Genomic DNA, 11,340 nt, shown 5'->3' with positions numbered 1-11,340 from the left:
TCCTGAATAGTCTTGATAACATAACAGAATGGCAGAAACTTGAGGAGCGTGCAATGAATATTTAACCGCTGCTGGTTAAGTTTCACTAGCAAAGAGTATGGGATGAAGGGAAATGTGAAGATAGAAGTGAGACAGCAGCAAGTGTGGAAAAGTCAAAGCGACACTGAAGGTATTCTGCTCTTGATCGCCAATGACATGCTTGCTCTTAGTTGCACTTTGATGCTTTTTGTACACAGATTATAGTGATTCTGGACTCCATTGCAATTAATATGGGTGGTGCCTGTGGTTCTGTGCCGACAGTTGCTGGAGAAGGAGCAGAAGAGCCTTTGCCTGAAGATACAGAAGAACAATTAAGCAATGGCGATGGCACATTGGAACTAAGTGGGCGCAAGATGTCACGTTTACCAAGATCCATATGCACCCTCTCAGACCATTTGTATAAGTTATACCTGAGTGGGACAATGCTCATTGAGCTGCCTGATGACCTGTACCAACTGCATAACCTGCGCACACTGGCACTTGATGCCAACCGGCTACCCGAGTTGCCAGAGGCTGTTTGCTCACTACCACACCTAGGTCGCCTCTATCTTGGAGGAAACCGTCTTCAGGGGCTTCCACCATCATTTGCAAGGCTCCAGACTTTGCGCACTTTATGGATTGAGCGCAACTTTTTGCATCATTTTCCACGAGTACTGCTAAGCATGCCTTCCTTGCGATGTCTACAGATGGGTGACAACCGACTCAAGGGTCTTCCAGCTGAGATGGCAGATGCCATGCCAGGCCTCCGAGGGCTCTGGCTATATGCAAACCGTTTGGAGCGTGTCCCTAAGGTTCTCCTTCGCCTACACGGACTAGAGATTTTAGATCTTGATCGCAATCGTATTGCAAACTTTCCAGACATGAGTGTGATGAAGGGATTGCGCTTGCTCTCCTATGACCATAATCCTGTGACTCGGCCACCCACGGTGGGCGAGACTGTGACATTGGTTGGAGAGGGTGCCCAGGAATTCATGGAAGAAAGGGAGGAGAAGAGGAAGCAGAGAGAAGAGGAAGAAATGGAGGAAAAAGAAAGAGAGCAACAGGAAGCTGAAAATAAAAGACTAGAAGGTGAAGGGGGTGAGGAAGAGGATGAGGGAGACCATGATGAAGAACAGTTTATGGAACAGGAGGAAGGGGGTCATGAAAACCCCAATGAAAACTATTATCATGATGATGTGGAGGAAGATTATTACCCAGAAGAAAATGGGTATTATCTGGATGATGAGGGCTATTACCCCAATGAGACGGATAATTATTACTCTAGGGGGGATTATTAACTGCTTTTGTTATTTAAATGCAGAGTTAAAGAAAAACTTTGTGCAGGTAATTCAATTTCTTTAGTTTTTTTTTTGTTTATTATATATTTTTTCTTAATTCTTGATAACTACTCCCGTGACCAGTTTCCATGAAAACCTAATTTAATCACATTTTATGGGTTTGTCTTTAAGAATATTTTAATAAACAGCTAATCATGAGGTTGCTATTCTATGCAAAATCTATTTTGTTTGCAGCCAGAAATCCAGCCTTTCTTTTGGTAATGTCTGTGACACATAGAGCACGACAGGCTGAACATCACACAGGTAATAACGGTCTCCATTATTTCACAAGTCACTAATAATATTATTTAATGTCAACTTTCAAATGCCGTAGTTAAAGACAACTAATAAGAGAGGTGGGCTTGGCTCGCTAATTAAGGAACCTACAAGTATTTGACAACACATTAACACAAGTCCAATCCAAAACACTTTAGCAGAAAGGCCCTGATAAGAAAACCATATAAAGGTCATCATTTCACCCAAAGTTTTTAGTAGTAGAGTAGTAGTTGCATGCAAAACACACAAAAACCTTCCTACAGTGGTCATAAATTATTAAATCAAAGTAGCCCAGGAGACAATTACCCTTCTGCCCCCTTTGCCAGCGCCCCTCTGTCTAACAAACCAAGTAACAGGCACGATTTAGATTAAATCGGTGTGAGATATTTTTAAAGGCGAGCCAATGAGAAGCATCCACCAAATATTTCGCCAAATATGTAAAAAAGCAGATTTAATGTGCTTCCTGTGCACACCATCTGTACTCCTCTCATTTAAGTTATTGCTCCCCTTGTGTTAAGCTGCTGTTGATTGGTTCAGGAAGTCTTTGTAAGGGTAAAATTAGCGTCAGGAAGAGAACATTAAGCTAGGCTGACCACAACAGCAATGTTTTTGGAATTTTTTCAACATGTTACTGGCGCTCACAAGTAAAGTGCTGCCCCATGCAGTGCGTGGAATATACAATACAGTATATATTGCCTTCTACAAGGTAATACACCCCATGTACTGCAGGGGGCAGCACTTTACATGTTCTGGACAGCAACATGGAAAAAAAAGAGTTAGATTTTAGTCTTGAAGGCCACACTTAGCACTTGGCTAGGTGAAAATATCAATTGATTTCAGAGAAATTGTAAACTGCTGAAGAGTTCCAGAACATCCCCAAGGTTAATGAACTGCTTACTTCTCTTTATTACTCGTGTGGAAAACTTCCAGTGTTGAAAATTGTGTGCAGTTTGCCTTTTTAATGCTGCAGTGCAAATGCTTTGTGTAAAATAGTTAACCTCTTCAATACTGGCGTGCAGTATGATTGTATAATGTAAGCAGTAATTGAGAGGTTGGTGTGTGGCACTATGGCTGCGATTTGGGTCGCTGAGGGTATATAACGAACTCGCTGAGGTGTGGCCATTTTTTTCCCATTTTGAATTTGGCAAACCTTACCACATTTTTATCCCTTATCAAAAGCACCTGTGTGACAGCATTCTTCTGATCCTATTATCAGAAGTATTTTACATGTTACCAGGAGAGGGCGCTCAAGGATAAGGCGTGACATGTAACATCCCTAAGGCAAATAAACAGCTGGATCCCCACCTGTTCTCTCATTACCATTCTCTGCACTCCTCCTTATCCACTCATTCTTCTTCCTCTCACTTGTTTTTCTCACTATTACGGCACACTCCCCCTTCATTTCTTTCCCTCCTCCCCCATCTCCCTTAAGTGTACTGCTAATATCACCTGTTGTCTTTAGCCAGTGTTTTCACCCTCTATAAAAATGTGGTTCTCTAACTATTGTCTATCACCTCCTTCCCTGGCATCGCTGCAGTTACTCTCTTTCCATTACCCACCCCCCCTCCTCTATCCAGCATTTCATACTGTTTCCTGATCACGCTGTTGTTGATGATTCTTAATCTAAATCTGTTTTTCTCCTTACAGAATCAGGTCTGCAATCCTTATTCTTTGAAATCTCTCCAAGAGACCCGTTTATCTCTCCCATCTGCAGTCCCCCAGCCATCTGCTTAAACAGCTACATATTAAAATTCAAAACCGTTTGTTAATTAATACTTTAGTAGCTGAGGTCCCTTTAAATTTCAGTTATTCCCCCCCACCATAGAAAATGCACAATCCATTTATATGTATTGCCCCCATCCTGGTTCCCTATTTTCTGTGCAGGAGATGTACTTGGTGGAACTCATCTCCTTGCATGTGGTATACTTAGCGCAATACTGCTTCAGTGTTGACTTGGCACATGTTGCAGGTGGTCTTCTATTAAGTGTCCTATTTATTTCAGGGCAACCTTCCAGCCTTATAGGAAGAGCCACCTTGCGGAGCCCAGAATATCACGCAGTGGCCATGTGGGCGCTGCAATGGAGATCCCTGCTGCATCAGAAACTGAAAAAGTATTGAGGTTGTAGGAGAAAGACAGAGAAAGAACGTCTGAGCGTTTAGCCCTGTAATATTTAGGTGCAGTTGATAGAGATTCTTTTTTTCTTACCTGTAACCTACTTTAACACAGCAAACAAATACCAGGCACGGAAGATTTCTGTGCAATTTCCACCAAAGCCAAAACAAACCAGCTCTTGTCTCGATGCCTTAAACTGTCAGCCAGCTTTTTGTTTACAGGCAGGCTTGTTTTTCCTGGTAACTTTCATTAGAGTGAAACTTGCACAACTTCCTTGATTGAGAAGGCCAGGACTCACAGACTTCATGCTGTGCCACTGCTATTTGTACTGGAACTGTCGACACGCTGTGACCATGTTTGGGAATTTTTTAAGATATTTGCCTCAAAAGGGACAGTCTATGGCCACGAATAGCCTCATCAACAATGAATATAATTCATCATATACACAAAAGTATTGGGACCATTACACAAACAGGGACTTTTATGACATTGCATTCTAAATACATAGACATTAATATGTTATCGGTCCCCCATTTGCAGCTATAACAGCTTCCACTCTTCTGGGAAGGCTTTCCACAAGAAATTTGGAGTGTTTCTGTGGGAATTTTTGCTCAATTATCCAGTAGAGTATTTGTGAGGTTGGAAAGGAAGGCCCGGCTCGCAATCTATATTCCAGTTCATCCCAAAGGTGCTTGATGGGGTTGAGGTCAGGGCTCTGTGTGGCCGGTCAAGTTCTTCCACACCAAACTCATCCAACCATGTCTTTATGGAGCTTGCTTTGTGCACTGGGGCTAAGTAATGATGGAATAGAAAAGGGCCTTCCCCAAAATGTTCCCACAAAGTTGGAAGCATAGCGTTTAAAATGTCTTGGTATGCTGCCGCATTAGGATTTCCCTTCACTGGAAGTAAGGGGCCCAGCCCCGGAAAAACAGCCGCATATCATCATCCCTCCTCTACCAAGCTTTACAGTTGGCACAATGCAGTCAGGCAGGTAAGGTTCTCCTGAAATCCACCCATCAGGCAGTCAGAGAAGCAAGATTCGGCACTCCGCTGAACACGTTTCCACTGCTCTAGAGTTCAGCGGCGGCGTGCTTTACACCGCTAGATCCGACGCTTGGAATTGTCCTTGGTGATGTGAGGATTGCATGCAGCTGCTCTGCCATGGAAAACCATTTCATGACGCTCCCGCCACTCAAGTTAATGAATTACTTTGTGTCTGTCATTGATGGGATGGTGATTGGAGTTTGCCTTTTTTGTGTGGGATGTAGGGCCTATGTGGCCACGTGGTACCGTTGAAAGAACGATCGCTTGCAAGTGTAAATCACTAAGCAGAGCTTTCACTTTTCTTGGGAATGGCAAGTGGGACCACGTCAGCACCAGGTACACTGACTCTTAATTGGGTGGGCAAATCTTTGGAACTTACTATAAACCGAGTTAATTACTAAACAATTTCTAGAAAAAAAACTTCCAGTAACTTTAAGTCCAACTAGGCCAAGAATTATTATGTTCTATCAACTGTGCAAACACATTCCAAGAGTCTTGTCATATATCTTACAAATATCCTGCATATTAGGCATAATTATTCATCTGTCCTGAGCGCTCCTCCTTTCTGCTGACATGGCAATTTCTTGGCGGTGGAATAAATTGATGGGCAAAATAAATCAGGTCAAGATGGAGTTGCCCAGATAATGACAGGTGCATTTTGCAAAACTCAAGCTCTATCTTTTCTATTATTTTCTAATCTTGGCCCAAACTATACATACTTCCCCACCACAACCACAATTTCATCACTGGGGCAAATAGAGATGGATCAAGTGAGGGAACAACCCATGGCCCTTGGTGAATGCATGGCGTTAAATCACAAAAATGGCACTGCTGTTAACATGTCTATAATCAGGGCCAGAGTGGTGATGACGAAGCGGCAGCAACCACCTCATGACATAAGTGCAGCCAAGTATGCTACATGAGTATAAAAACTATTGTTTTTAGACTCAAATGGGGTCCCAAGATGGGGTCTGCTGCAACAGTATCATTACAACAATAAGGGTTTTATCGGCGTGCAGAAATATTTCCAGTACCCACAAGTCATTCTCTTCACATATTTCTGGTGACATATTTCCAATTAAAACATTTATAAACTGTAAAAACACATATGTTGTCTATATGATTTCATGTGGCTGTGGCATTCAATATATAGGAGAAACCACTAGACCATTAAAAGTCAGAATTTAGGAACATATGAATCTTATTCTAATGAAAAAAAAGACCATCAAGTTCATTTGAACACCTGTTCTAAAGGAGGTTTCCAAAATTGGAAATTTATGGAGATTGAATCCATACCTTCTACGTGGAAAAGGGGTAATAGAACTAACAGACGTTTTCAAAGGGAAAGATTTTGGATCTATAAAATTAAAACCCTTTCCCCTTTAGGTTTAAGTAAGGATTTTCCTCTTAAAGCTTTTGTATAAAGATATTATTTATTTGTACACTATGTATCATTTAACCCCTGAAGGACAATGGGTTGTCATCAAACCCATTACTGACAATGCTTTGCCGTGCAGGGGTTCATTATATTTATTATTATTCATTTGTTTATTAATTTAAGCCTAAGCCATTTTTGTGTTTTTGCTATTCTTCTGTAATTCTGTAATTTCTCTCTTTCTCAATTCGTGCACCCACACAAATCATATATTGTTTTTTTTCCAAGTAGGGCTTTCTTTTGAAGTAATTATATATATATATATATATATATATATATATATATATATACCATCATTTATTATGAAAAATATCTAAAAATGTGGTGTACTACTGTCATGCTCAGTATATATTCATGGGAGTTATACTGCACCACTGTCAGGCTCAGTATATAACGATGGGAGTAATGCTCTACCATCTTCAGTGTATGACTTGCTATATATAATAATTGGAGTTCTGCTTTACAACTGTCATTGTCTGGCTCAATATATTATGATAGGAGTTATGCAGTACGACCATCAGTGTCTGGCTCAATATTTAGTAATTGAATTCATGCTGTATTCATGTCAGGTTTACTGTGTGCTAATCATTACTTTAGGTTGCACTGTATCATATCTATAAGAGCTATGCTATAACACACGCATAATGGGGATTATCGCACAAAACTTCTGGCGTGCCAAAGGTTACTTTACTGTCCCATGGTCCCTAATGTTCCATTAAGTCATGCAAAACACTTGCAAAAGAAAAAGAGATAGTTATCTGGTAGGACTCTTCTATTGATGAAAGTCACTAGGCGGTACCCTAGGTTTCATTGGTGATAATCCTCCTGTGGAAAAATATGGTGTCCTAATTGCTGCATTACCCATATACAGTATGTACAGATACAAAAAGCATGATACATGCATTAAATATTACAAATGTTTTTTCCATAAACAGATTTTTTTTTTTAGACATGAAACTGCTAATGGGAAAAGCTATATTCATTTTTACAATACCCTAAATAACTGTTTTACTAGGCTCCAAGCCACCAATACATAAAAAGTGTCTTAATTAGGTTAAATAGCAACATCCTAACCCATAGTATTCTTTACACCCATAAAACAGTCTTTAAGACATGTTAGACATTTAAATTAATACAATTGTGAACAATAATTTTAAAGGAATTTGGTCCATCTAGAGAGTTGCTATGTAGTGACCTCATTTCCTGTATGAGCTGCTTAAATGGAAGGTCATGTATACTCCATTGGTGTACATAGGTACAAGGGCAGGCTATCTGGAGCCCTTCAGAGGAAGTGGCTTCATGAAGGCACAGTGCTATATATATACATAATGGTGGGGATAGCTGTATCGGGGCATGGTTAGCCATGTGAGGGGTGGGGCTAGTCATGGACAAGGACAGGGTTAGCCTTTAGAGAGCACTAAATGGGTTGGAAAGAGAAGGGAGACTATGGGAAGCAGTGCTTCAGCTAGAGACTCCCAGGCAGATTGGGAGTGGAGCAATTAAAGATAATTTTTGTACTCACTGGGCTCAATATGTGTCCATACGTGTCCAATACAACTTGACTAGGAGTCTGCCTGGTCTCCTGCTTTTGTTAGATATCATTCATTATAAAATAACCATGTCTGCTGTGCTAAAAGCTGTTTTTTTTTTAAACTAGATGGGATTTGGATTCAGACAGCTTACACAACAGAAGGCGTTGAAATCCCCTTAAACGGTTATATTATCCTTTTAAGGCCTTAAGTGAATTGGACTACCTGCCAATGGGGGAGCAGGGCTGGTTGGGAGGATCATGGATCTCCCAATAACAGGCCCAAAATAAAAGGATTGTGAGGTCTGTTCCCACAGACCTCTGTTTCACTGCTCACCATGCCTGGCGGTGACTTATACTGATCACCAGCATATGACATGATATCCTAGCGCTCAGTACTGAAGCCACATACACACCATAAAGGAGCAGTAAAATATAGGTCTGCAGGAACAGACCTCACGAGTCCACCACAGGACGCCTATGTTTGGAATAAAGAAAAGGAGAAGGAGAAAAGTAAAAAAAAATGTGGAGAAAGGAGAGATATAGATAGAAAGGGAAGATATGGCAAGAAATAAGAAAGAGAAAGAGGAGAGATAAAGACAAAAGAGAAAAGGTAATGACACGAGAGATAATGAGTGATCAAAGAGTGAAGGTTAAAGAGGAAGTGAAAGGTATAGAGAAATGGAGAGATAAAGAGAAAGGAAAGAGGTAAAGAAAAAAGGGAAGAGATGAGATAATGAGAAATGGAATGAAAGAGGAGGATAAACAAAGAAAAAGGGGAGAGGTAGTGATAAAAGGAAGAGATAAAGAGAAAGAGGAGAAAAAGAGTAAGGGAAGAGATGAGATAGAAAGAAAGAGGAGAGGAAATGAGATGAGATGAAGGGTCATCAAAGGGAAAAGAGGAGGAGAGATCAAGTGAGATAAAGAGAAAGGGGGGATATATAGAGAAAGGAGAGAAAGACGAGGAATGATAAAATGAAAGAAGAGCAATAAGGAGAAAGGGGAGTAATAAAGAGAAAGGGGTGCCATAAAAAGAAAGCGAAGAAATAAAGAGAAAATAGGTACATAATGAGAAAGAGGAGAGATAATTCGATAGGTGGAAATTATGAGAAAGGGTAGTGACGGGGAGAAAGGGTGGAGAGAGAAAAAATGTTTATGTTTTAAAAGTGTTTATTTCTTAGGGCAACAATTCTAAGGACACTAAGGACAAATAAGTAATTGTAATTGTCAAGACAAGGGCAAGTGTAAGCCAGGATGTTAGATTTTAAGGGCAAGCATGAATGTGTGTGTATTATCTCAATTTAATAATATTTTTTATATTGTATGGCTTTTGTACGTTTTCAATAATAATAAAAAAGAAATACCAGTGTCCTTCACTGTGTCCAGCAACTGTGAAAATGTCTGCCACGAACCATGTCTGTGCCTTTTCCTGCTATGTACGTCTCTGTTGTATATAAGTTGGTCTATGTCAGTGAAGTCTTTGATAAATTTAAGACAGTGCGACAATTTTTAGCATTACAAAATGAATTTATGGAAGCTATGGGTTTGTTTTTTGTTTGCTAATTGCTGTAATTGTTTTGGATATACCGTATTGGCTCGAATATAGGCCGCACTTTTTTCCCCCACTTTAAGTTTTTAAAGTGGGGGTGCGGCCTATATTCGGGGTCTAACCCCGGGCAGGCAGCGGGGTTAAGATACAGATCCCCCGCAGCGGTGCAGGGGACCTGCATCCTTCTCCCCGATACGCTCAGACAGCCTCCCCTGCCAGCACTTCCCACGGGGGGGGGGGGGGTGCCGGCACGGGAGGTTATCTAAGCGTTTTACCTCTGCCCACCCCCGACTTACCGGAGCAGACTCCCGGGTGTCTTGCGGGGCCGGCGGGAGACATTTACGCAATACGCAAATGCAACTTCCGGTAACGGTACCGGAAGTTGCATACGCGTATTGCGTAGATGTCCCTCGCCGGCCCTGAAGACACCCGGGAGTCTGCTCCGGTAAGTCGAGGAGGGGGGGCAGAGGATGACAGCGGCAGCGGATCGCGGGGAGGGAGGACAGCGGCAGCGGATCGCGGGGAGGGAGGACAGCGGCAGCGGATCGCGGGGAGGGAGGGCAGCGGATCGCGGGGAGGGAGGGCAGCGGATCGCGGGGAGGGAGGGCAGCGGATCTCGGGGAGGGAGGGCAGCGGATCTCGGGGAGGGAGGGCAGCGGATCTCGGGGAGGGAGGGCAGCGGATCTCGGGGAGGGAGCGCAGCGGATCGCGGGGAGGGAGCGCAGCGGATCGCGGGGAGGGAGGACAGCGGCAGCGTATCTCGGGGAGGGAGGACAGTGGTAGCATATCGCGGGGAGGGAGGACAGTGGCAGCGTATCTCGGGGGGGGAGGACAGTGGCAGCATGTTTTTTTTGGTGCTTTTTTAAAGAAAAAAAACTTTTTCTTTAAAAAAGCACCAAACTTTTAGGGTGCGGCCTATATACGGGGGCGGCCTATATCCGAGCCAATACGGTATGTATTTGAAAGCTTCATATAATGGACTATGAGATCAGAGCCAACATTATTCTGTTCTGTAGTTATCTCTCCTGCTTCAGCAACAATCAGCAACTTAAGAACCCGGGTGAAATAACATAATAGGAAAGCATAACCATGCAGATCCGATATATACAATATATATATATATATATTATTTTTTTTTTTTTTTTAAAGTAAAAGTAAAAATCTTCCAGAGATAATTTCTCTGTGTATTCAAGCGCTAGACTAACACACCGAGCTTGTCTTTACAGAGTTTTACAAAGCCTATTCATCGTGTTCCTATCTGCTTTATTTAGTACCTGGGTGTGATGACAATCCTACTACAAAGGCTCAGCTGCAGATGTTTTTTTGTAAGCTTATTTGTAGGTTCCATGCTAAGCAGCACCATAGACACCCAGTGATGCTCTGTAATGTGATTATTCAGTGGAAAAATGCCCCCGGGTTTCTGCTTTAATACACTGACTGTTCACTCACCATCCAGCGACTGGAGTGTCTTAGTAATGGATATTGCCTGCAGCGAGGGTAGACTTGAGGTCAGATCAAGGTACGATTGGCCCATGGAAACGGTTAGTTGTCGTGCAGGGGAGGGGGCAACATTCAGCCAGGTGGGCAAGTCCAACCGAGGGTCCCCGAAGTAAAATGATGCAATACACTATTGCAGAGAAAACTTGTCACCAGAAAAAGGATCATAGAAGACCTATAAATGGTGTAGAAGCACGTCGACGTAGATGCTCCAGAAATTCCGTATAGAATAGCTCTCATCATAAACTCAGGTGGCTATATGTAGAGTGTCTGCAAAACATTCAGAAAGGTAGTGGCCCAAAACCTTTAAACCATCCCAGCCGAGGGGGTAATTGCCCGGTATCCCCTTGCAAGCCCTGGTATTATGCCCCACTCCTGCTTTATGAATGTAGGGCACAATAATCGCTGTTTGATTACTATATGTTAAATGATAGACATCATAGGATTTCAGAGAAAGATATTTTGGCACAAAACCTTACAACATAACAGGAGATGTTGGAACTGGGTAAGGAAGACTTGTTCTACCGTATGATGGATGACTGG

At 42.2% G+C, this 11,340-nt stretch overlaps 1 protein-coding gene across 1 annotated transcript; it reads left to right on the top strand.

Moving 5' to 3' along the window:
* Positions 1–269: 269 nt before the first annotated feature.
* LRRC10B (leucine rich repeat containing 10B) lies at positions 270–3,306 on the top strand. The gene is made up of 2 exons (XM_053449275.1): positions 270–1,036; positions 3,279–3,306. Exons 1-2 carry the CDS (start codon positions 270–272, stop codon positions 3,304–3,306), a joined length of 795 nt encoding a protein of 264 aa, XP_053305250.1.
* The last annotated feature ends 8,034 nt before the right edge of the window (positions 3,307–11,340 follow it).

The sequence above is a fragment of the Spea bombifrons genome, chromosome 10 (assembly GCF_027358695.1).
Source record: "Spea bombifrons isolate aSpeBom1 chromosome 10, aSpeBom1.2.pri, whole genome shotgun sequence".
NCBI lineage: Eukaryota > Metazoa > Chordata > Amphibia > Anura > Pelobatidae > Spea > Spea bombifrons.
The sequence above is the reverse complement of the archived record's forward strand: the minus strand, read 5'-3'. Positions and strand labels throughout refer to the sequence as shown.